Raw genomic sequence first — 26,368 nt, 5'->3', positions numbered from 1 at the left:
GCTGCCTTGAGCCCTTTGTAGGAAAAAGGCAGGATATAAATCGAAAAATAAAAATAATAAAATAAAATGGAGCAGTGTAAGCTGCCTTGGGGTTACTCACAGGAGGACAAGAGGTGGGATGTAAATACAATGCAGTAAGAATACTAATAACACGTGATTTGGGATGGCCAAGAGCCACAGCCAAAATCTACTCAATCAACATGCACTGAAGGCTTTCCTCTGAGGGAGGCTTGGATAGAGGTGACGTGGGGCAAAGGCCTTCTCCGTGTTGGCCCCCAGTTATGGACCGATCACTCAAAGAGGCACATCTGGCACCAACACTGTCCTCTTTTCAGTGCCAAGTTAAGACTGCCTTCCGCTCCCAGTCATTTAATGGAATATGATGGGACACACAAGCTGCTTTTAACAGATCTAGGTTTTTTATTGTTGAAATCTGAACATTTTTAAACATTGCATATGGAAATTCCATGCTCTATTGTATGGCAGCTGTAGTTTACACTGTATTCTGTTATTTGTACCCGTGTTTTGTCTTTTCTGCATTGCTCCGGTATGAACAAGCTGAACAGCTTCCCAAAACATAAACCTTAGACTGTGGCACATGAGCTAGCTGAGCAGTTCCCACATTGTTTACCTGTCAACCCGGTGCATATTTGCATTTCTCATAAAATCTGGCAGCATTCCACAGCAAGCTTCATGCTTCACTGGGAGGGGAAATACGGAATTCTCTTTCTGCAAAATACCCTCTCCACTAAGATCCGGCTTTTCCTACAAAGGCCTTGCAGCACTAAATGCAAGCTCTTGCACAGGCATAAATTCAGACACACGAAACATTCAACATCCGTCCAAAGAAGGGCTCCAAGCAGAGTCCTGTACCAGTTTGGCCCTCGGTGATGAACAGTGTCAAATTTCTCCGGCAAAACTCCAAGGATAGCTCTGCAGGGCAGTGCGGAGCCTCCTTCCATATTTGGCGGACACTATCAAGCAGGTTCAACTTAATTTTTCTACTTTTATGTTGTGCATCAAACAACTCCAAAGAGGCGCTTCTACCGAAGTCTTCCGTGTCTAAGAGAACTGAATTTCCAAGTTTCTAATCAAGATAAATGACCATGGCACACTTATACAAATGTTTTCGGGCGTGCGGCAGGTGTGGATACAATCTAAAAATGTTTCCTTGATCGCATCCTGGGTGAAGCTTGTTAGAGAAGTTTAACTGGCCATGTGGGATCTATTTTCTGGTTCGTTTATCTGCTGGCCTCTCTGGCCTTGAGTTGGAGTGAATTGTTCTGCAGGAGCCCTTTTGTAACACCAAGCGATGCCCCCCCCCCCCCTTGGGTCTCTAGGTCTGGATTGTTTTCTTATCAGTCAAGGTTGCCAAAGATCATTCTTTGATGGCATAGCTGAGGAGAGACAGATTGATTTCCGGCAAGTCAGGAGGCCAAGCTGTTTCATTGAAGGCTGGAATCTCAATTTTAATTCCAGAATTCTCTCGGAGCCGTTTGGCTACACGATTTCCGAACGGGGCAGCAGGGGTGTGATGGAAGATTTAGCCTGGGCGGCCAGTTGCAAAAGTTCAAAGAAGATTTCCAGCCATTCTCCAGTCAGATTTACAACAAGGTCAGCATTGCACCCATAATGCAGTTTGCAGGACTGAGGCTGAAAGAATGGAGGCTTGCCTAAAGCTGTTGCTGCAGTCTGAAGCAGAGGCAACTTGACCAAGGATGGAATTGATGTCTCCTCGGAGAAAAGAGACAATTATCCTGTTGTAAGCCGCCCTGAGGCTTCGGCAAGGGGCGGCATAGAAATGTTCTAATCATCATCATCATCATCATCCTGTAAATCAGACATCTCCAACCTGGGCCCCCCAGATGACTTGCAAATCCCATCAGTTAGCATGATAGGAGCTATGATCCAAAATGGCTCTTGTCAAGTTGGGCAATGTTGCCAACAGCCAGGGAAGAAAAAAACAAACCAGCAGAGCGGTTTATGATGAACGCAGCTTGGCCCTCGTGTTGTGTGTGGATGCCAGAAAAAAGGAAAGCTGATAGCACTGGAGTGAACGTTACTGGAACACTGGAATGAATGTTACAAGTTCGAAAATGTCTTGATGAGGACAAGATGGAAGCCGCAAAAGAGGCTCACAGAACTTAAGGCACAGCAAAACAAGAGTAACAGCTACCACCGTGACATGCAGTGAAGCACGAAGGAAGTCGATTTAACTCCCAGCTCAAGCAGACACAGGCAACTCGGAGATGCCAAAAGGATCAGAATATTAGTATCAACCATACGTTGCAGTTGTCTCCTCCTTTTTCCTTGCAAAAAACCCAAGGCAGCTTATATAGCTCCATTTTATCCTCACAACAGGTAGGACTGGCGAGGTAGATTGGACTGAGAACCTGAGACTGGCACAGAATCACCAGTGGCTTGTGCTGGATGAGAACCCCGACCTCCCAGGCTGGCTTTCTCACCAGAGTACCGCACCAGCTCTCAAACAGCTGGCCTTCCTCACGTTTGTCCCAGCACTTGCGGGCCCGTTGCCAGAAGGACAGTCCTTTTACATCCTCGGCTGCCACGCTGGTAGGCTCAAGGTCTCTCAGTCGTTCTCCGTATAACAACTGGCTTAAGAAAGTGGAGCGACAACAGAAGGAACGGTTCGGTTCATTGCTGAGAATCCTCTGCCATGGATGCGTGAACCAGTCCTCAGTCATTCCCATCTGTAAAATGGGGGCATGCACCTCCTGGAATCTTCCGCCACTGGTTCAGTATGTGCTTTGCTTTGCTTTGCTTTGCTTTATTTATTTATTTGCAGCATTTCTACCCCATCCTTAACAGAGTCTCAGGACGGCTTACAACATAAACAAATAATAAATGAACAGAAAATGTACAACCCAGATGATGCAATAAAATACGGTAGAATGTAATAAATAAGATAGAATGTGGCTAAGCACGAGAATAAAAGTTGTTAAAGATTTAAATATTAAAATGTCAGGGAAATAAAAAGGTTTTTACCTGGCACCGAAAAGAATATGGTGTCAGCGCCAGACGAACCTCTCTGGGGAGCATGTTCCACAGATGGAACTTCTTGCTTGGTGCACTTAAAATCTATATTTTAAGACCCAGGAACAGAAGGGGTATATACCAAGGAACCTGCACAAGGTTCCATTTGGATGCCAGGAAGCACTTCCCGACAGTCAGGACACCGAGGGTGTGCAATGGGCTTCCACAGGAGGTGGTTGAGGCCTCCTCGGTGAGGGTGTTCAAGGATAGGCTGGATGTCCACATGGTGGGCATGTCGTGAGTGGAGCCGGCTGGAGCCGGGGGTCAGACTAGATGGCCCAGGAGGCCCCTTCTGACTCGCTCTGTTTCAATGTTTCTATATGGCCTTTGCTAGGCTGCTGATCACCATGAAATGTTCACATTCACACGCTGGAAACTACAGGTGACATTGCAGAATGATTCCTGCCATCTTGTTCAGACAGGCCGAGTTTTGCACAATCGGAACAGAAAGGGGAACAATAGCTTTGGAAAACGAGTGCTATCAAGATGCTCCACAGGAGCACTTCAGATCATCTCCATCAGGGAGCAGAGCTCACACCCAAGGCCAAATCCAGCCCTCAACTTTCCCAGAAAGCCCCACCCCTTCCCGAAACCATTGTTCTCGCAGTGGTGTCCAATCTTTGGTGCAGTTTTGTGCTCAAATGCCTCTCCCAGGCTTGGCAACTTGGCAGTAAAAGCTTTCAGCTAAGAGAGGGAATTTGGGGGATTCTGGACCCGTCCTTTTAGCCTTTGGCTGCATCCACCGCTTGAACAAGGCCCGGGAGAACTGCTCTGAAATGGAATCTGGCCCTCCAGCGCGAAGAGGTTCTGGCAGCCTGGTCTACATTAGAGAATAATCAGTCCGCCTCCTAAGAGGAATGCATCTTAAAGAGCAGCCGGGTCACCTTTCCCACACTGCTTGCAGGAAACGCCCCTGCAGACCCAGGAACAGGAGGGGCACATGCCAAGCAGCCTGCACATGGAGTTCACATGGAATGTCCACACATAGAAAGTTGCCCCCCAGCTGTAGTTGTGCAACCTTAGCGCTAGGGTGGGCAAGCTCTCTTTCAGAGCGGGCGTCAGTTTGGGGAGCGGGCAAGACAACAGTGGAAGAGTTGTAATGCGAGAGATGGGCTAGGACGGGTGAGAAAACGCCTTTTCTAGATCTCTCCATTCGGCACACCTTGGAAATAGGCCGGATGCCATTTGCACCTGGAAAGCAGTCCATTTCCAGACTCTTCTTTTTCTTTTATTAAATTTATATCCTGCTTTTTCCTTATAACAAACTCAAAATGACTTATACCATTTCTCCTCCTCCTGTCTCAATCTTATCCCCACAACAACAACCTTGTGAGGTAGGTTGGGCTGAGAGTCCATCACTGGCCCAAAGTCCCCCAGTGGGCTCCGTGGCTGAGCGGGGACTTGAACCCAGGTCACCTGAGTCCCAGTCTCATACTTTTAACCACACCACACATGCAGACCAGGAAAACTCATCCAAAAATTCTGAAAAGTGCACGGGTGAAAAATGCATAAAATATAGTTTCGGCAGTGCGTGGTCACATACCAAAAACGCCCCATTTTTTAAAGCACACTGCCAAAATCCATATGGATTCCCCTGCACGGAACCAGCATGGAACTGATTCGAACCCAGACGTATTCTTCTGCATGGAACTGACACAGAATGGACATGAACATGGAAAATGAAGCCAAAGTTTTTAAAAATGCCCATCACTAGAGCAAGAGAAAGGTTAGGACACAGAAACTCTGGTGACGTTAAGATTAAAATTGTCCACGGCACAACCATCATCCAGCACAGCATAGGCCAGCCTCACCCAAGTGCCCATGCTGTCTGGGGGTGATGGGGGTGAGAGTCCCAATGCATTTAGGCAGGCCCTCCCAATGGGAGAAGACTGGCCAGCACTTTCATGTTCATTCTGAGTCACCACAAAACCAACAGCAACACATCACCGCAAAACACAGTCCTTCCACTTACCTTCGGCCGCTTCCACTGCACTCCCTGGATCCGTGACTTGTAGAAGAGGGAATCGTCACTGGCCGGGAAGAGCGGATCCTCAAAGAGTATTTTTTTCCGCTGGCACTCCTTCTTCAAGGCGGAGTAGTGCTGGTTTTCATACGGTTTCACTGACGAAAACATCCTTCCCGGCAGTTACTAGATGGACAGAAGCGAGAAGGATGCTGCCCGTCAGTTCGGAGTCAGGGCATCGGCAAGCACAGCTCGGTCACAAATCGCCCGCTCTGCACACACGAGGGCCAGCCCCGGGCAGGTTCGGCTGAAAAGAGACTGCCGGGGGAGCAGGGGGCGGCTGCCGATCCGTAGCCGGTCCCAGTGGCACAGCTGAATAATTTCAGACCCTGGACTTAGTGGCCCTGTGTGGTCCACTGCCGGAGCAAGGCTCCGTTCTGTGTTTTACAATGCTGCTGATGCACTGGAGCAAGACAAGAGAGAAAATTAAAAATGGTTCACCGATCCTGGCTAAAGAGAAATACTGAGCACCTGCAGGATCAGTTCATTCCGTCGTCATGAATACAAAATAAGACGGTTCTTTCTGCTGCTCAGCTTGGGAACAAGTGCCGTTCTGGTGCAGGAATGGAGAATATTTGTAAGCAGAAATAGTAAAATGAACACCTGCAGCCACGGAAGTGGGCAGCTGACTGTCTCTGACAATGCCTCTTTCAAAAATTGAGATGCTGTGGCCAGCAGTCTGCCCTGGGGGGCTTGTGCCGGACTGGGTGCGGACTCCTTGCCGGTTTGCCACGGTCCCCAAAATTGGAACATCTTCCTGACCTGCTGTTCCCTGGGCCATTTTGGGCAGTCGACCCCCGAGACCCGGCCCTGAGACCCGGCCCTTGCGGCATCACTACAGACCCCCGGTCAGGAAGGTGTTCCAATTTTGCCCCCTGTTAAAGACTGAGCAAAGGCCTCGAGGGCCAGCAATCCCTGCTTAGCCAGTATGAGCCTGTATACCTCTTTATCCCCCCCCCCCCAAATTCTCAGGCACCCACAAAAGAGCAAGCGGGTGAAATGCAGGGCAGGAAAGAGCTCCTCCAGAGCCTCATCCAGTCTCCACAGGACAAGAACAACTCACAAATCATCCTAGGAAAGCTCTTAGGAGAAATAATACAGAATCTATCCCACAACAAGCCATCTGTGATTTCTCAAAACACAGCTGTCGCTCCTCAGACCATTACTGCTAGCATTAATATGCCGTCTTCTTAGTTACAAAGCCATCCAGTTCTTGTGTTCTTAAGGAGGCGTACATTTGCAAACAGTAAAATATTCTTTTTAATTTTTATTATATTTCTCTCCTACCTTTTAAAATTTATCTCTTTACCTTCCCCCCTTCTAAATATATAGATTCAGATACAGTTTTCCAAGGAACTCAAGAGGGCTTAGCTTAAATCATTCTCGTCTGCCTCCTCTCCATTTTATCCCCAGAACAACATCCCTGTGAGGTAGGCTGAAGTGAGACTTATGGCTGGCCCAAAGTCACCCAGGGAGCGCCACGGCCATGCAGGGACTAGAACTCTCCTGAGTCCCAGTCTAGCACTCTAACCACTAGGCCACACTGGATGCCCAATGGGTCTGATGGACTGAGGGTCCTCCTGGGTTCTCAAGGGATAGCCGAAGCATCACATCCAGTGCCTTTTCTCTCTCTGCACTTCTACGGGGACCTGGATGCAGGTCTGCTTTGAGAATATGGTGCCCGTTCCCAGAATGCCACCGCACGGGTGGCCAGGTACGCAAGGTGCTCTCCTGGATCGGGCCAAACTGTCCCCTTGCACATCCTGTTCCTGGCAGCGGCCAACCAGGTGCCTCTGGGAAGCCCAGGAGCCAGGTGTGCAGGTGAGCAGCCCTCTCCAGTCGCTGATGCCAGTCATGGGCAGCAGGAAGGCAGTGCAGCCCAGTGGGGAGAGCCTGCTTTGCACACAGAAGACCTGGCTGGCCACTCAGGCGGGCTCGAAATAGTCCTGCCTGAAACACAGAAACATAGAAAACAGAGCAAGTCAGAAGGGGTCTCCCGGGCCATCTAGTCTGACCTCTGGCACCAGCCGGCTCCGCTCACGACATGCCCACCATGTGGACGTCCAGCCTATCCTTGAACACCCGCACCGTGCGGTGTTCAACACCATGAAGAGCTGCTGCTGCCAGTCTGTACAGACAATAATGGACTAAATGGACCAAGGGTATAAGACCCGCTGCCTGCTATAAGACCCGCTGCCTGCTATAAGACCTGTATGCCTAGAGAGGTCCACCTGGTGCCGTCATTATATGCTTTTCAGTGCCAGGTCAAGACCTTTTTATTTACTCAATATTTTAATGTTTAATATCTTTTAATTATTTTTATTTCAGTCGTGGGCTATTTAATTTTATTATCATTGGGGTATTTATAATAAGATGATGTTATTTATATTTTTAGAAATAGAAGGTAAATAGATGGGGAAGAAATGGAGGTAGTGACAGATTTTATTTTCCTGGGCTCCAAAATCACCTCAGACGGGGACTGCAGCCAAGAAATTAAAAGACTCTTGCTCCTGGGGAGGAAAGTGATGACAAATCTAGACAGCATACTAAAAAGCAGCGACATCACCCTGCCAACAAAAGTGTGTATAGTCAGGACTATGGTTTTCCCAGTCGCATCCTGCATTGAGCCAGAGGGTGGAGCAGATGGCCTCTGAGGTTCCTCTCCACTGCAAAATCTTATGATTTTCTCTTGTGTGGGACAGCATTCCCCGTGTGAGCTTCTCAGCACAGGTTCAGTGGTACGGGCCAGAATCAGCGGCAGCCCCCCCACCGGTTGCCATGTGGGCTCTTGACCAGGACCCAACCTCGCCCAACCCTTCAGGACAATCGCGGGTCCCTTTAGTGAGGCGCACATTCTGCTCTTCATAGAAGATTCAGCTGAGGCTCTTGAACAAGCGGGTCTTTTTCTTTCCCTTTTTTAATTAAAAAGGATTCCTGGACTCAGGCCAAGGACTTCCCGATCAATTACTTTCGGGCAGAGACCTGACTTTCCCCAGACAGAGAAAATCATAATTCCTCACCAGCAGCACCCGGGAACAGCATGGGGGGGGGGGGGGGGAGATTTAAGGTAGCTGATGACTCAGTGCAAGGCAGTTCAGGCTGTACCTGGGCTTCTGAGGGGGGGCGGATAATGGATCGCCTGAGCAGGTAAGGCATTGGGATTTGCTGTCTTGATGCTAATTTACCTTTGGTGGGTTTCCGCCAAAGATTCCTGGGAAATGTATGTTCAAGCCCAGGGGATTGTTCAGAGACCCCAGAAAGGTGGAGGCTGGGATGACTGGCAGCTCACAGGAGGAGCCTGGTGGGGCCGGACCCCACCCCCGGCCACCCCCAAACTGTCAGATGCCAACTAGCTGCTGCCGCTGCCTGAGAGGTGAACACCTGCTCAATAAGAGGTGCATATAAGAGACAGGTATTTTCTGCACGGCACCTTTGAGGAGCTGCGTTAAGGAACTGGAATTTTGTATCAAGAAAACTCTAAACCCTTTACCTTTAAAGGTGGCCTGTTTTTAAACACTAAAATCAAATGAAACAAATTAAGCTAATGTTTCTTTAAAAGAAATGCAAGCTCCTTGGGGCAGAGCTGTATCTTTTTATATGTGCAAAAATATGCAAGAATCATGGCAGTATTGTTTGCTAATTTTGCACACGTTAGTGTGCAAAGCACAAGGAGGGGTGAGAAGTGATCTACACGGGGCCTTAAGTCTGGGGTTCCAGTTCTCAGGTTTTGCCTTAAGGTAGACGACAGGGGCGAGCGACTTGTAGTGTTCCAGATGTTTTGGCCTGCAGGTTGCAAGTCACTGTCTTCCGGGTTAGAAAAGTGTATCCTTTTGACAGATGCTTTGCAGAGTCAATCTTTTGTTATTCTTCCTTATGGTCTGATTTTTTTTTCTTTTTAAAGCTGTTTGAAACTTATTTATTTCATTTTATACCACCCAATAGCTGAGGCCTTATGGGCGGTTAACAAAAGTCTTTTTAATTCTTTCCCCTGATTTTCTGATATTTTATTGTATTTGTATCATCTGTTTTAGTGGACTGTGTAAACCGGCTGTGGGGCAGAATAAAAATGAAGCAAGGCTAGACAAGGGTCCCCTTGTGACACATAGCTTAGGGACTAGAAACTTGTTTTGAAAATAAGGACTGAGATGGAAAGACAGACACAGAGAGAGTTTTACGGATGCTGCCCTGTGTCCTAGATAGCAAGCCCGCTGTTGCCAATGCACACAGACTAATCCCCCAAGCTGGATAAATAGATCAGCATTCTTTCAGTTATTTGAAGATTTAAGCCCTAAAACTAATCCCAGGTGAAGGCTGAGCATGAGCACATCTCTGATGCATCCTGGAGATTATCCCTTGGAGTGGAAAGCAGGCCTGGGCCGCGCTTCCCCATCTCCCCACAATCAGTGCTGCTCTGCGGGCAACTGCACCGCAACCTATGGAAAGGGGAAAAGGAAGGACGCAGCTTTCAGATGCCAGGCAAGGGCAAAGGGTAAGCACTCCAGATATTTTAGACTACAACTCCCATCAACCCTGGGCAATGGTGGGGAGCATGGAGCCAGGGCAATCGTGGGAGGGGCAGAAGCGGTCCTGCTAGGCCTTTCTCCCCACACTCCTCTGGGGCTAAATTAGGGATGTGGAACTTGAGCCCCTCCATCTCCGCAAGAGGGGATTTCAGAGGTCACTCACTTTTTACAACCCTGCAAAGGACCGGGGGGGGGGGGATTTGATGGAGCCCCCAGGAGGAAAAAGACAAGAAAGGGAGCAAAATTTAGTCTGGAAAAGCCTCTGAGCCAGGAAGAGGAGGAGCTCCTTATTGTTGGTGGTGGCAAGGTGGAGATTTGGATTGGAATGAAATCTGAAATTCAAGCATCCATCTGAACCAAGCCGGCCAACTAAATATCCGGTCTAAGAATTAGATTTCATCTAAAAGGACTGAGCCTATGCAGAACCAAATGCTACTCACTTTCTATTGATTTCCATAGAAATAGGCTGCAGTTTTCATTTCCAAACCTGAACAGCGCTTATTGTATGACTCTGTGCTGCACAAAGAAAAATAAAGGAACTGCAAATTTGAGAGAAGGCAGAAAGGAGCAGAAAGGATGCCCCTAAGCCACCGCAAAGAAAGGGTGAGCAAACTCCCAAGCAGCAGAAACATTTGGGTTTGGAAAACTCTTTCCATGCTTTAAAAAGTTGAAATGCTATTTGTACAAGGCTTAAGTGAATACAGATTTCATAAGCGGAAAAGTAAAAAAGAAAGAAAAATCCTTTGCTTTTCTATCTATTAAGTCTCTGGATCATTTGAATACTGCAGGCCAAGTGGAAAAATGTGTTTGAAAGAACTCTGAAGCCGCAAACTATCTTCTAAGTTGGGGTGTTGAACTCCTTTTCAGCCAGAGAGCTGAATTCCAATTTGGAGAAGCATTTTGGGGTGACATTCCAGTGGTAGGCGGAGCTAAAGGTGAAAGAGGCGGGACTAAAATACCAGGCAGTGTGGCCTAGTGGTTAGAGGACTGGACCTGGGAAATCCAGGTTTTTGTCCCCACTTGTCCAGGAAGTCCACTGGGCGACTTTGGGCCAGGCACTGGCTCACAGCCTAACCTACTTCACAAGGTCCTTGTGAGGTTAAGATAGCGAGCAGGCAAACTGCTGCGGATTCCTCACCAGATGAAAACGGGTGACATGCAAGCATGATAAATACATTAATTAAAATATTTGCGTGTAAAGCTCTAACTGCTGGCACCAGAGCCGTACGAGAGGCATTCAAGCCTTTTCAACAAGTAAACAAAAACTGAATGGAAGGCGGAAAGGGAAAGAAGCCACCGAAGGGGCTGTAGCCGTTTGAGAAAACCTAGATGGTTAACAAATGTACTCATTTATCCTCATGACAACCCTGATAGGTAGGCTAGGCTGGGAATCAGCAATTGGGCCAAAGTTACCCACTGAGCTTCATGGCCAGGCCAAGACTAAAATCTAGATTTGCTATGTACATCTGCCATAATTGCAGTCACTAAATTAATCCTCGGGCTGCTGGCGTGTCATGCCAGGATGGCCAGCTTGCAGTCTCCAAACGAGTGGGTGATGGAGCGGAGCTGGTAAAGCAAGAAATAAAACCCCACTAATCACAGCATTCTAATTTTCGCAGTAGAAAACCCATGTCGTCATGAGAAGTACCTGCATCCTTACATCCATTCACTGTGTCTGTCAGCCCCCATCACCAGCGCGCACACCCGGCCTCTACCCACCCAGAGTCCAAGAGATGCTGCTTCTGAGCATGAACGGGTCCACGGAGCCACTGCTCTCAGCTGGGGGAGCAAAACAGAACCTCCACACTCAGGATGAGCCCCCCACCACCTAACTCAGATGATGAGTGCAGACAGGAGAGGAGCGGAAAATAAAGCCACCCGAAAAGCGAGAGGGGGGAATTGGCATCCTTGCAGCGGATGCCCCTCAAGGCCCTTGGCACAAGAAGAAAAAGCATCTTTTAAAAACAGAAGAATAAAAGGCAGTGGGGGACCCTCCCACGAAGACGGTGCATAGGCCCAAGAGAGGGAGCGGTGGACTTACGGCGACCTAGAAGTTCACGGCCCGCTGACTTCATGCTGGTTCATTCTTGTTAGGAGACTTTTATTCAAAGCAGGGAGGCCCCTGTGGCCCTCTGGCCCTGCTCAAGAACTTGCCCACCGGCTGTTTTTGGGGGTGAGATGCTGATGCCCCGATCAACACAGACACAAGCCGAAAGACGCCCCGTGCCAGTTACGCATGCAAGACTAAAGCCGTGCTCCTGGGCTAGCTTCCCCGCTTGTCCTTCCCGCTGGAGTCCCGTCCTTCGCTCACTCGCTTTTTACAGGACGCCCACCCAACGTTGCGAAATCGCTGCATTCTGGCACAGCCTTCCTGGGTGTGGGGTTTGGGGAGAGGGGTCCATCACATCAGGAGAGCATCAGGAAAGAGAACTAAAGCTTTCTGTCCTCTCATCCTCCCCAGCTTGACTTGTGGCTATTTTATTGCTATACAAAACACCATGGTGATAAGAACCTGTCTACCCCGGACGGGCCGTTAAGTGGAACCACCATTCCTGCAGACTAAAAGCTCTCTGTAGGTTCAGAATCAGCCTGTGTTACTGCTTCTGAGATCTGCTCATTTGAAGGTTTAGGAACACGGTTTTCTGCTTGTCCTCTTTTCTTTCCATGATATCAAACTCTCCCTCCCTCCCTCCCTCTCTCATGTGAACAAGGAAGTAACACGGACCATTCCCATGGGGACAAAAGCTTTTCAAGTCAGCTGTTAGTTCAGCTCCTTTACTCCCTCCACCCTGACTAAGGAATCAAATAAAAATGGGCTGAATCGGGAAACAAGCAGCTTTCAACTAATGTCACAGGGGATCTTCGTTTTGCTAAATGCAACTAATAAATAAATATTGAAAGTTACTTGTGTGTAGACACAGAAAGATCTGAGCCATGGGAAAGTGAGCGCTCACATAGCTGCAGACATGGGTCTTCCCCATATCCCAACTCCAAGGAAGACTTTCTCCGTGTGATTAAGGAACGTCACACTCTGGAGATCTGTTTGCCACCCTCTGAACCATCTACCATTGATTATTACTATTACATTGCATTTATATCCTGCTTTTCCCCCCTAGTGAGGAACCCAGAGCGGCTTACATAGCTCCAATTATCCTCACCACAACAACCCTGCGAGGTAGGTTTGGCTGAGAGTCAGTGACTGCCCCAAAATCACCCCGTGAGCTTTATGCTCAAGCAGGGACTAGAACCCAGATCAATACTCTCACTACCACACCTGCTCTCAATATCGTAATCTAAACTGGCTCTTAATCTAATTAAGGCCAGCTTATTCCAGCAGGCATCAGACATGCCAAAAGGAGGAATCTCAAACAAATTGAACCCTCGTAAAAAGAACCCTGGCTCCATCTTCTTTTGTATGTATTTTGTGTCACTAAGTTTTGTGGCAATTTTATCAGCACTGCAGCTGCCTAATTTTAGACCCAGGATTTCATGGTCAGGAACAATTCCTGTTTCTCCCCTTTCCATCACTTGCAATGGCTTCTTACCTGTTCAAAGGTTAGTGAGCCCTGATTAAAATGTATCTACTTGGAGCATGTGTGACTTGGCATTTTAGCCTCACTCTGCACACGAGACAGGGATAAAATGGAGCTTCATTTGCTGCCACAACGCCCTCGTCATCCTCGCTCCCTGGGGGTCCACCAGGGGTCCCCCAGGCTGTGGGGGCCTTGGATGCTGGCCCCATCTTGCCACCATGTCTGCACCACTGAGTCTTAGGTTTCTGCACAGTACCCGGAGCAACGCCTGGTACATCGGAAGGACCCGGGAACAGTTTCTTAAAAGGAACACACAAAAAGGTTAAGTGCTACGTAAAACTAATTCCAGGAAAGCACCGCTAATGCACTCAAGGAAGCAGCATTAGCATCTTGAAGTGCAGCAGGGCAGCGACTCCAACCCAGACTGCCACACACGGAATATTGTGTGTGCAGAACTACTCTCAAACAAAGCAAGATGAAAGGTTTTTACGATGAAAGTGGGGTGGGTTCAGGCACAGAATTGCCATAATTATGCGCTTAGGGAATTTGCAAGGGTTCCCTATCATCTTAGGTTCCACTTAATCTGCTTTATTTTAAAGACCCTGAAGAACAAGTCCTGAGAACTGGAAATAGAGCATGTTACGGATAAGACTGAAAGAAGCATTGAGGAGGCTCGGAACATGACAAGGAACGGGGCATTCTCAGTGGTGGCCCCCAATTATGGAACTATCTCCCCAGTGAGGCCTGCCTGGTACCAACATTTTTATCTTCTGGGCTCCACATTAAAACCTTCCCAGCAGCACAGGATAAGGTTTTTCATCAGGTCGTGGGATTCTGGATTGCTAAAATTAAGTTCCTATCTGTGTGTGTGTTTGTGTGCATTTTCCATTTCTGTGTTTGCATGCAAGCTGTTTTATATTTTGTACATTACTGTATTGTTAAGGTTTGGATCTTTGTACTCTGCCCCAAGGGGTTTGGTCAGTATGGAAAAGTAAAAATGAATGTGGAGCGACTAGCCAGGGGGTGCTTCTTGCAAACCTCCAAGCACCAGATGGCAGAGTTAAAGAAGGAAACAATGAAACATAGAAACTGAGCAAGTCAGAAGGGACCTTCCAGGCCATCTAGTCTGACCCCTGGCTCCAGCCGGCTCTGCTCATGACATGTCCTGTTTATGCCCTTCTTTCTTGAAAGGCTGCCCCAGGCATTTATCTACTACTTCTGCTCCTCATTCCTGAATGTGGAAAAGGAGCACTGCCCACCTATAACAAGTTTGCACAGTCCGTGACCCTCAGCATCACCTGTGAAATCTGCCTTTGCAAAACCCATGGCCGTGTTCAGAGCGGCAGTGAAGCAGAATTCCATATTTTAAAACAACAACAACAACAACAGAGGGTTTCTCCTCTCTGTCTGCAAGACTTTATTTAGCCATGACATTTGTATGCCAACACCACCCCATAATAAATTTCTCTGGGCTATGTGCAAAAAAGAAACCATAAAACAATTTAAATATAAACCGTGCACCAAAAGAAAATTTGCAGCACCTGTACATTATAGAGGTTTTATATGGGAGAAGCTCGGACTGCAAGAGATAAGTAAAAGTTTGGACAGAAAGGTCTTCGTTTGGCACCAAAAAAACCCCCCGAAAAACCAGCGGGATGGGTCCCTGGTGATCTTCTTGGGAGAAGTCCTGTATCACATGGAGGTCCATGTGATAAAGGTCCTCTGGGGTCTTAGGGGAGATGCTTGCATGGTACTCCAAAGCTCACATTGTTCCCCACCTGCGCACCTGGCTGAAGAAGAGAAGCCGGGAGAGAGATGCGGAAAAAGGAAAATCTGGGAAGTCACGAGCTGGGATGCAAGTGTGGCCGTCGGAATTCTGTCTCCCCAGCCTCCACAATCGTCCAGCTAACCAGTGCTAGTGTGCCAGATAATGGAAGGGTAGAAAGAATAGAGCAGGTCTTTCTTACAGTGTCTTTGTTATTTAAATCTAATAGCATCTCTAGGCAGAAAAGGTCCCGCAATTCCAGGATGCTGGCTGGGCATACTGGCAGTTGGAGGACCTCTTAGTCTACAAAGGCTTGGGATCGTAGCCTTGGACACATTTCTGGTCCAGGCGATTTCACTGCAGCAGCAGCAGCTTTGTCCCCACCACTCCCCCCAAGCATATCTGGGATTAAAGGATGCTTGGAATGCATGGTGTCCATGCGCAAAAAGAAGAAATGCCCAGGAATCCTTTCCAAAATTTCCTGGAATGCCTGTGTTTTGCAGGGGAAAGAAATTCTCTGCATGCCCAGAGACACTGGGAGGAAGTGTAGAAACTTTCTACAACAGAAACTGGCAAGCTACGTTCCCCCCCCCCCCCCGAAATCTGAAGATGCTTGTTTTTTGGAGGGATGATGACTGTATGTTGACTCTGGACCAATCCATCACAAGGTGCCAATAAAATAAATTGGGCGAAACCCTCTGTCTGTGCATCCCTTCCCCCATAGACAGAGTTTTTTCTCGTGCGATCCGCTTGCTTAGATTGCAAATATCTCTGTTCCAATCTGCTGGTCAGTGTTGTCGAAACCATATGGCTCCGTCCCCTCCCGCAAGACAAACACACATCAACATAGGTGGGGGCACGCTGAGCACACAGCAGATCTGCTCTGTTGGCCCCCCGCCCACCCCCACTCCATCCACCCTGTCACTCCAATGCACACGACAATGAAACGGCGTGAGTCACAACATTTTTTCTACCTGCTCATGGGAAACTTTAACAATAAATAAAATCCCTATGAAATGCACACAAACTCGGGGTGGATCCACCAACCCAACCCGAATCACCCTGTTTCCAAATAAAGCAAAGGTCATGCATCGACAAGGGATTCCCTTGCCTCCAGAAACCGGCAGCTCGGGTTCTCAAACCACTCGCCGGGGTGGCTAGCTCAGCCCTTGCCCTCGCCCGGCAGGTCTTGATTCTATTGCTATCTTGCCCTTTTCCTTGGAAGGAAGCCAAGGCAGCCACCCTAATCCTCTTCTCCCTTTTGTCCTCAGAACAACCCTGCGAGGTAGGCCAGGCTGAGAGCCAGAAATTGGCCCTTCCACTTGAAGTTAAACCACTCTGTTTTAAGTCCTCTCAGGGCAATCCAGAACATTCCTTATTATTAATGACATACATTAAATTCAAGATATTAATTATATTTGTATCCTGCCTGATTTGTACAAGGAATCCATGGTGACCTACATAAACTTCCTCCCTTTTATCCACATGGCAGCCCTGCGAGGTAGGCCAGGCTGATCAAAATCTCCCCGCAAGCTCCATGGAAATTCTGGGAACGAGCACCTGGGTTTCCCCAAGCCCCAGCCCAGTACGCACTGCCAGGCCACACTGGCTTTTGGCACACAAACTGCTCATCTCCAAAGGCAGATTTAATATTTTGGGTGTGGTTTACTTCTTTCAAATTGCTTTCAATTGTGTTTTTGATCAGCTCCACTGTGTGATGCATTTCCCATAAGATTTTGCTCTTAATCTAGATTTCGCTGTCAAACACCCTTTTAATGGGGTGAGGAGGTTGCAGAAAGCAAGTACAAAATCCAGAAATGTGGCATAAAAGGCGGAATTCACAAGCTCCACGAAGTTTTCCCCTGCCTTGCGACATCAGCAGGGCCGCCTCAGTCTTGCTTCCACTACCTGGACTGAGACATCTCAACTCTTGCAGGATGTTACTACAGCTCTCCATGGCCCTTCAGAACTCTAATTTTTCCATCCCAGCCCTGGATAATAATACCAAGGATAGCCCATCATGAACTTCAGGATCCTTCCTAGGAACGGGGCTGGTGTCAGGGGTAGGCATGCTTGGGCACGTGCCAAGGAACCCCTAACAAGGGTCTTCAGGACACAGTTCACACAATGGGACCCTCTCCCACACACAAAGAGAAAAGACACAGGATTGTGGAGCCCAGAATGACCTCAGAGGTCATCTAGTCCAACCTGATGGTGGCAGTGATGAAGAGGAGGCTGGAGAGCAGCAGCAGCTGGTGACAATGCTTGTGAGGATACAGACCCGTGGACGGAAGAGAGCCACTGAGAGTCAGCCTGGGAGATGAATCTGCAGATTAATTTTCACACAGTGTTCTCTTTGCAGTTATGCAAAAGTGCACCAGCAGTAATCGTTCCCCTGCTGCAGAAGGGGTGTTGCTGTCTTTCGCGGACTCCCACAACCCACAGCCCTCCATTTTCATTCACCTGGGCTGGTCCTCCACCAGGCTTAAAATTCCTGAGGACGGGGGTGGGTGATGGCCCACTCCGAAAGACCCGGAAATCTTTTGCTTCTCAGCTGAGCCAGCAAGCAACCTTGAGCTTCCACAAATTAGAATCAAACTCACCATCTGCTGGCACACTGGCCCTCTGAGCATGGCACTAAACCCCCCTAAACCCTCATGCCCCAAAATGTAACCCAGGAGCAAGACAGAGTCTCCCTGATACAAAGTGGGAAAGGCTCACCCCCTCAACACAGACAATATACACCCCACAATTGCAAGCACCATCTCCCAAAATACAAATTCGGTATGTCCAATACCTGTTCCATTCATCCAACATGGTAATCTCACACTTAAAGGCCGTGCATTGGCTGAATATGGATTGTTGCTAAACTGCAGGTTATCGACTTGCCTGAACTCAGCCACGGGAACAAACCATGGTGAACAACCCACAGTCCACAACCCATCAACAAACCATGGCTTGTTAGTGCAGGTGGGTTCAGACAACATGATAAGCTACAATTTAACAACTACAACCTATAGCTCGGCAACTTACTTAACCCATGTTCAGTCCGAGTGTGGGTTACTGTATTGTCTGAAACTAGGATATCTAGATAAGGGCTGCATAATCAGGGCTCAAAGAGAAAAAGAACAACAGAGGTTCCGGGCCTAATATTGGACAGCTGTAAGCACATCTGGAAAGATGTTTGCAGAAGCAGAGCGAAAGGAAACAAGCCATTAATGCACCCTTGGTATGAAAGGAGCTAGTCACTGAAAAAGAAACCTGGTCCAGCCATTTTTAGTCAACTAGGACTGTGTTTATTCCAAGGACAGAACCAGACATGACAGAGAAGAACTGCATTCCCCTGCACAGAGATAGCCCACCAAAATCATATTAATTTGAACCTCTCTCTCCCTGCATGCCACGACGCAGTCACACCTCAATACGAAATGGAGCATGAGGTAGTGGAGAGAAAGGGTTAAACAACTCTGACAGTACAGAAAATGCTTGGATAATACAGATGCCTTTAAGCACATGCAGACTTGAATGAAAAGAATTGTAAATACAATGGAGAAATGAAATTGCACAAGGCAGCCTTCCCCAACTAGGCTGGACTACATTCTATCATCCCCAGCCAAGCAGCCATGCTGGTTGAAGATGATGGGAACTAGAGTCTGGCCTCCAGTGAAACTTCCTCACACTTGAACCTAGACGTTATGTACTGGAAAAACAGGCAAAAAAGACCTCTTTGTCGAGAGCTTGTATCTCAACACTACACTGGAATTCAGAAAGTGATTAGCAGCTTCGTGTAGAGAGATCAATACTTGCAGTAACAGTACAAGGGGTCTAACTTATCAGAAAGCCAACTATAAAAGTTGCCTGAACTTTGTTCCCTTCTTAGTCGAGGCAGAAAAAAGACACGATGATGGTTTCCTCTTTGCCTCATTTCCCTCGTAAAAATGGAGGCAGCGGCTTTGGGCAGAGGTCAGGGTGTACAGCTGTAAATAAATGAGCCGAGATCAATACTTTCCTGACCTATCCAGGTAAGTAAATATGTTGTAAGTGGCCTGCACTTTCACCACCCAATCTTACAGGACGGAAGCGATGCCTCGTACAGAAAGGCAGGCATTAAACCTGCTTCCCAAAATAGAAGCACAGAGGTAAGGAAATGACCTTACCTTGTTGCGGAAGGTGGGGGGAGCCTGTTTTCATTGACACGGGGCTTTTGATCCATACAGCTCAACAACTCCCAGTCTCGATCACAACTGCCAGGGACGGTGTGGTCACCAAGAAGGCCATGTTCAACCCCAGGGCAGATTGCATGCATCACTGGTCCAGCCATGGTGGTCCATTTGGATGCCCCTCCCTCTCACACACAATCACACATACTGCCCTTTTCATGGGAGGAATTTGGAAGCTTGGGCTTCCACTGGTGACTAACCACAGTTTGCCATGTCATCAGAACCTGATAAACTTTGGTAATGCTTAACTCCAGTTTATCAGGAGCAAGTCAACTCTATAACTCTCTGTGTGGCAAAGTGGCTAAGAGTATACATTATAAAGATTACTGCCTTCTCCTCACACTCCCTGTCCTTCAACATGGTTCCTATGAATCTAACAGCCAACCAGTACCCAGAATGGCCCCACACCAAAAAAAAAAGCTTCCAAAACCAAATATTGAATTATTGCAGATCAAAATTCAAGACACATTTATAAGACAGAGGCAGATGTCGAACAGTGACTCTTACAGAGATGCAGTGGGTGACTTCCTTGGGGACTAAGTAACCCCTGGATGCCCCTGCAGCAAGCAGAATTGTCTGTCCCCATGTTCAGTCACCAACACAACTTGCAGGCATAGGAAACTGAGTGGAAGAGGGAATCTCCCAGGAATTAAATTAACTCGCTTCCCCTAGGAAGCTAACGCAGTCTTCCCCAACCTGCCAGACACCACACGTGTTGGGCTAGCTGGGGATGATGGGAGCTGGAGCTACAGTGGGCTACAGTGCCTGGAGCATGGGTTCTGGGCATGGCAGCTGGATGGAGGGGCGGACTCACGCAGAGACACATAACCCCCATAGGAAGATACGCGCACAGAGCAACTGTGTAAGGAACCAGGGACCCCGGGACCCAATACGTGCTCTGTGTCACGCCAGGGGAGGGCCAGGGAAGCGGCCTGAGTGTTGTCCCCACATCCTGCCATTAGTTACAACCTGCCATGGCAAGAGCAGGCCCTGCCTGGTGTTTAAACATTTGCTGGGCGACGGAGCAGTTTGCTCACCCAGCGCACTGCGGCATGGAGACCCCACCTGCACGAGCCCCTCCTCACATCCGGGGCAGAGGGCCTCACCCTCACCTGCTACCTGAGGATGCCAGGGACTGCACCTGGGCCCTTCCTCACGCACGGCAGGGGCTCCCAGCCCAAGCGAACGCCTTCGCCTGAGCGCTCTCATCAAACCGTTGGGATAAGTTAACCGTTTCCTTCTCCTACTCTGGCACCTTCCCTCCTTAAGAGGGAATCAGGCAGGCATCGTAAGAACCACGCACTGTGACAGCCTCCCAGATGTGTCAGACTACAACTCCCAGCATCCCCAGCCCATGGTGGGCTAGGGGAGGTTGCTGAGCATTGTCCTCAAATCAATCTGAAGGGCAGGATGTCAAGAAATGGAGTACCTTGAATCAGATGCCAGGGCCTGTTCCCCCCAACTCTGGGACTTGCTGGCAAGGAATGACACTCAGTACCTGCTCAGAGGCACTTTTTCCTGTTCTTCCTACATGACTTCTGGGGCTGAATCCTGGCAAGGAAAATAAATGCCTTTCGGCCAAGTCTGAAACTTTCCTTAACTTCAAGTGCAATTAACCATTTTAAGAGCATCCAGTCTGCATTCAATGCAAACCAGGAAGAGAAGTTTGAGACTGTCGACCTGATAGAATGGATAAAGCAAAAGAATGCAGACTAGCCAGAAAAAGCCAGCTTGCTGATGGAGCAAGATCTGCGGGATATGAAAGCCATGCAAATCAGGAAATACGTAGGTCCATTTCTTAATTATTATTTTTCGAGTAAAGCATGGAAAAGAGTCAAACATGAGCCAGAGAAAGAAAAGCAGCGAAGGCCAGAACTGTTTAGAGCTCAGAAACTAAACAGCCTTTAAGTTGGAAGACTCATTAGCTGCTAAGTGAGGGTTCCACATAAATTCTCCTTTCCAGCTTCTTTCAATGTGCAGCAACTTAACCTTGGTGTTAAAGAACAGGCCCTGGAGCTAAGGTGTGACACACCCTAGGTCAGAACAACCCTATTCAAGGCAAAACAAAAGTGGGTACCTTTCTCAGGAGGACTAGAAACTTGCAAGCACACATTACTGACAGAACAGGTGAGCCAGGACAATGTTGTCCTCTCCAGTTATGTTGTTGCCAAGACATGTTATTTGGTGATGCAAAAACCAGTCCACTTCCTCACAGATAAGCAACCTGGGGTCTCTTCAGATGCTACACACGATGCCTCCCATCAGCCCCAATGGTCAAGGATCATGGGAGCTGTAGTCCAAAACTCAGCTACCTACCCTGTTCCAGGTTTCTGTATAAGCGGGCGCTTGGATGACGGCTCATCCTTTCCTAGCATGGCTGGTGGCTGCCACCTTTGGTTCATACCTGAGTAACTATGGACCACTCCCATCCCGAATTCTGCACATGGGCAGAGGACAGGCGGCACGGCCAGCTGGGGTAGAACAAAGGGACTCTGAAGCAATGCAGTCTCGTACCAGGTGTAAACTTACTGCCCACCGCCCCACCTCAAAAATCAGCCAAGAGGCACCACGTCACGCAAGCCAAGAACATTCTTCGGATGCAGGGAAGTTAATCGCCCCTGGAGACTCCCGGCGCGGAGCACGGGACAGCCCCGGGGCCGAGCAAACGGAGGCCGCCTAGGAGGAGCAAGCCCCCGGACGCAGCAGGAGACCCCCGCAGCCCCATTGCCCCCACTCGGCACCAGGGCAGCCTTCCCTGGGAGAAGCCCCACGGAGCACCGCAGCGGGACGGCCCCGGGGCCACACGGCGCCAGCCACCCGCGGGGCCCCGAAACGGGGGCCGGGAACACACCCACGCCCCACGCCCACGCCCCTGGTCACGGACCGAGGAGGAAGGGCGCTCGGAGTGCACGCGTGGGCGGCCAACGACAGCGCTCCTCCTCCTGCGCCGGGAAAGAGCCCCCGCAAGAAGCCCCGGCCCTGCAGCTGTGCCACATCTGCGTCCGTACAGCGCCTGTCTCCTCCAGCCAGGCTGCCGACGGGCGCTGCAGCCCGGCACATCTGCAAGGCTCGCGATCCCGGCGCCCGTTGTGCCGCCCCGCCCCGAAGTGCCCGACCATGCAAGCCAAGCGCCAGCCCCCCGCGGCCCTCCGCGGGGAGGGGCTCGCTGCGTGCCCGGGGGTCGCGTGCACACATGCACAGGGCTCGGCGTGCGCGAGCGAGGCAGGCAGGCAGGTAGGCGCCCGGGGGCGCCGCTGCCCGGCGCAGCCCCGCCAGCCGCCCCGCCACCTGCGCGGCTTCTCCCGGGGCGCCCCCGACCCGGACCCCGACCCGACCCGGGCAGCCCGCAGAGCCCCCGCAGGCGCGAGCCGGAGAACCCGGATTCACGCCGCTCCGCCGCGCCAGGCTCACCTTCCCGCAGGACGCCCCGCTCGGCTCCGCGCCTCCGCCCGCCGCTTCTTCGGGCAGTGCTCGCCTTGCGCGGGGGCGGGGCTTGGGGCGGGGGCGTGGCGGGGGCGCATGCGCGGGCGGGGGGCAGGGCGGGGGCGGCCTGCCATTCATGGAGTTCGTTCGTTCATTCATTCGCGCCTTCGGGGTCGCTGCGCGATCCTCCCGCGCCCACTTACCCGCAGACGGGTCTGCTCGGAAGGAAGCCCTGCAGAGCTTTCTGAGGATCCCTCCCGAGGAGAAACGTCCGGGGGATCGGGACCTGATCTTCTACCGGTGTGCTCATTTTACTTGCGAGCAACTTCCCCGAAATCAAGAGAAGCCGAACCGCTTTTTGCCACCGAAAAGGGGGCTCAGCCCTGTCCATTCCTCTCTTGAACGGAGGAATGCACGCCGTGCGTCCCCTTTCCCACGTTTACTTTGAAGTAAAGGCCTCCGGGATCAGTATGCGTGGGTGGGTTATTCTGCGCGCTTAAGCTTGCGCAAGAACTGGCCCCGTGGGGAGCTTTTCTAGCGCCATTCTGGGAGGGGCTACTCAAAAGTAAGCTGCACCGCGTCTAACGGTAAATGAGCCGGTGGTGAGCGGAAGGGCCGGGCTCTGCCCCCGCCCCGCTCCAGCCTCGGACTCCCAGCCAAACCTACTTGGTAGGGTGAATCCGAGGACGAAATGGGGGTTAGGCCTGTATAACCTGCCCCGGGTTCCTTGCACGAGAAAAAGCGGAATATAAATAGTGCATCTATTATACAAAGGTGCACCTGCCCTTTGTCAATTGCAGCCGGCTGCTCAGAAAGCTTCCCCTGCTGGGCGGTATAGAAATGGAATTTATTAGCATTATTATTGCTGTTCTTCTATAGTGCAGGATTGCGGGTGGTGTACTTCCGCAATACAGAAGAGGAGAGGTCTCCGCCTAGTCCCGGAGGGATTGCATTGCACCGAGTCGCCACATCGGGAGGGTGAGAAGTTGCTTCTCCACCAAGTTTCGCTTCCGCAAAACTCCTCAGGCTCCTGCGGGAAGGGCAGGGCGGGCGCCCGCTCTCTCGCCGGCTCGTCTGCCTGTTTCGCTGCCTAACACGCCGCGCGTGGCTGCCCACGCAGGCTGCCCACGCTTCCCCACCCGGCTGGCCGGGGCTTCGGGAAAGACACGCGTTGGGGAAGGCTGCGCTAAGCGCAAGCGTTTACCAGCTTCGAGAGCCTCGCCAGAGACTGGAAATCCAACAGGGAGAGCTCTTGGGCAGCGCAGAAATGGATCTGCGGAAAGAGAGCTCTTGGGCAGACACGCCCTGTAGGATCGGGAGAAAAACTGCCCTGGTCGACCTTCCCTGGGCGGGCAGCCAGCCAGATCCCTCCGAAAGGCCGGCAACGCCTTCGGCCTCACACCTTTGCTCTCTGCTTCCAGCTTCTGATAGTGCCAGAAATGCTGCCCTGAATCGGCTGGGGAAGGCTGCACCTGCTGAATTTCTGCCTGGCATGCAGCTGAGCGAGAAACATACGAAAGAGACACATTGTCCTTCAGGAGTTAGAACAAGTGGAAGCTGAGAGAGAGCTGGGGATGGCCCACGACGGCTGGAACCCCGAATCTTGGGGTGGGGGGCTGCTGTCCATCAGCACTTGCTCTCATCAAGGTCCGGCCCCCCAAGCATCTCTGTCCCGTCTGGTTCCCCTGGATGAACCGCTTCTTGGCACACATGTGCCCCCCCTCCTGTCCCAGCTTTGAATCTTTCTGCCCGGTGAGGGTGCATTCTCCGGAAACCCAGCGCCTTCACCTTCTTTTTCCATATTCATAATTCCTCCTTTTTCCGCAACTGCATCTCTTCTCACCGCACCCCCCCGTTCCAAGGCCAGGATCCTTGAAACACACACACAGGGACTTCAGAGCATAGGTAAATTAGCACACGTAAATATGCCTCCCTCCCCCAGCCGGTGGCTCTGTGCCAGCATTGCAGTGGTGCGGAAATGTTGCCCAGGATGCCAGCTGCTCCTGCCTGTCCCTCTGCCCGCGGGCAGTCGGTGTTTCGTAGCTGCCATGCATGCTCGGTCCTCACAGGTCTGTTTTGGGATGGAACTGGAGAGCCTTTTCTATGCACAACAGGGTCCTGACCAGTGAGAGACGGATCCTTCTCTTATGATCATCATAAGAAGAAAACGAGGATGCAGTGCTGGGAAATGTCAATCTTTTTTCTGTCTAAACTTGCATTTCTGTGCCACCCAATTGCCTACGCTTCCTAGGCAGTTACGGAGTCCATAACACCAGCCTACTTAATAGAAACAGAAATATGCCGGGCAGTCTCGGGTTAATATGCATCCTGCTGCCTAATCCACTTTTGTTTGTGCTGTACCAGGAAGTAGTTTCTTCATTGCACTAATATGAATATACTGCAAATATAGTAAAAATAATTAGCTTAATAATTCCTGAAGGAGAGCTGTGTGCGTGTCAAGCTGCTCTTAGAAGCACGGCGGCTTGCCATGCACAAAGTCGCAAACCCAGTTCTTATTTTCTCTTTTTCCCTGTCTAGCATCTGTGCCTTTAACAGCAGCTTGATCTGCAGATATTAAACATTGGCCAGGAATATTCATTTGCAAAAGTTTCACTTGCTTATTTTTGCGATACTGTTAAATCACGGGGCAGTTTGGGCTAGGTTTTGTTCCAATGGGAACTCTGCTTAATAAAAAATAATGCATCTCAACATGAAATATTCCCTTTTGTCCAAACCTTCAGAAGCTAAGAATATCCCTTTCCAGGTTTTGTGTGTGTTTCCTCTTTCTTAGTTCCTAGCTGTAAGTGGAGCTTGGTTATCCAGCATGGTTTGTAATCCTGAAAAGTGGCAGCCCGTAGGGTCAAGCCGTCTGGTGGTGGGCAGAATGCGATAGATTCCTTCTAGCAGCTTTCCCCAGCTGGGTGCCCTCCAAGCACATTGGCTGGAAGTTGTAATCCCATGCATCTGGAGTGGGCCAGGTTGGGGGAATTGGTTTAAAACAGCTCTAAACCAAAGCTTGAATCAATGTGCAGTGTTAGTTTGGCAGTGAAGCAATTCCTTTCACAAACACAAAACAGTTTTTACCATCACTGTAGTGAATTAGATCACACATCCTGTACATTTAAAAAAAAATGGGTTGTTTATTTGGATATAGTTGCCAACTAACCAGATAAAGGCGACCTGGCCACTCCTGAACCTGTAAGAATAGCTTGGTCTGGAGAACTCCGTGCATGAAAGTTTGCTTGCACAACCAGGACATAAGCATTATTGTCCCGTGATATTCTGCAGATAAAGCAGGTGTTCAGTGCATGGGAGCTGGGGCTGGTGGAGAAGTTGGCAACCCTGTGAAGACCCTTTTGGCAGTTCTGGGACAGGGAACCTCCTCATCTTCCCAGCCCATCAAGTTCTATCTGAATTTACTCAGAAGGTAGTCCCACAGTTTAATGATGAGGTTTACTCCCAAGTAAGCATGCGAGGGATTGGAGCCACTATGGGATAGATTGCAAAGGGGGGTGTGCGTGGGGGTGCATGGGCGAGACAATATCCTGAAAGCATGCGGAGGTTTAAAAAGCCGTCTCCAAACAATTCTCCCCTTTCAGCACAGAATATTGCAAAGCCCGCCTTTTCCCATCAGAATTTCTGCAGTGATGGAGGAAACTGCCCAGAGTGGAATTTTCCCTTTGCTGCAACTTGCAAAGACGAGCGGAGAGCCTCCCCCCCCCCTTTAGTGCTGCTGTCCAAACAAAGAATGAAATTATTAACCGCTTCTCCGGGGGCTTCCGCATGCACTTCTCAGAGACTGCCCATTGTGGTCCCGGAGCCGGCTC

General features: G+C 49.9%; 1 protein-coding gene across 2 annotated transcripts in view; it reads right to left on the bottom strand.

Moving 5' to 3' along the window:
- Positions 1-22,583, bottom strand: part of CAPN5 (calpain 5) — a 78,848-nt gene extending 56,265 nt beyond the window's left edge. Inside the window, exons 1-2 of one of the 2 annotated variants that reach the window (XM_044450153.1) lie at positions 22,530-22,583; positions 5,027-5,203 (exon numbers count right to left, since the gene is read on the bottom strand). In XM_044450153.1, the coding sequence (XP_044306088.1) occupies positions 5,027-5,188 (162 nt within the window). In that variant the 5' untranslated portion in view covers positions 5,189-5,203; positions 22,530-22,583. Of the gene's footprint in view, positions 1-5,026; positions 5,204-20,547; positions 20,657-22,529 lie in introns of those variants that run through there. The other variant, XM_044450152.1, reaches the window with a different exon arrangement.
- Between the last annotated feature and the right edge of the window lie 3,785 nt (positions 22,584-26,368).

This window comes from Varanus komodoensis, unplaced genomic scaffold, assembly GCF_004798865.1.
Source record: "Varanus komodoensis strain SLA01 unplaced genomic scaffold, ASM479886v1 scaffold63, whole genome shotgun sequence".
NCBI classification, from domain to species: Eukaryota; Metazoa; Chordata; class Lepidosauria; order Squamata; family Varanidae; genus Varanus; species Varanus komodoensis.
The sequence above is the reverse complement of the archived record's forward strand: the minus strand, read 5'-3'. Positions and strand labels throughout refer to the sequence as shown.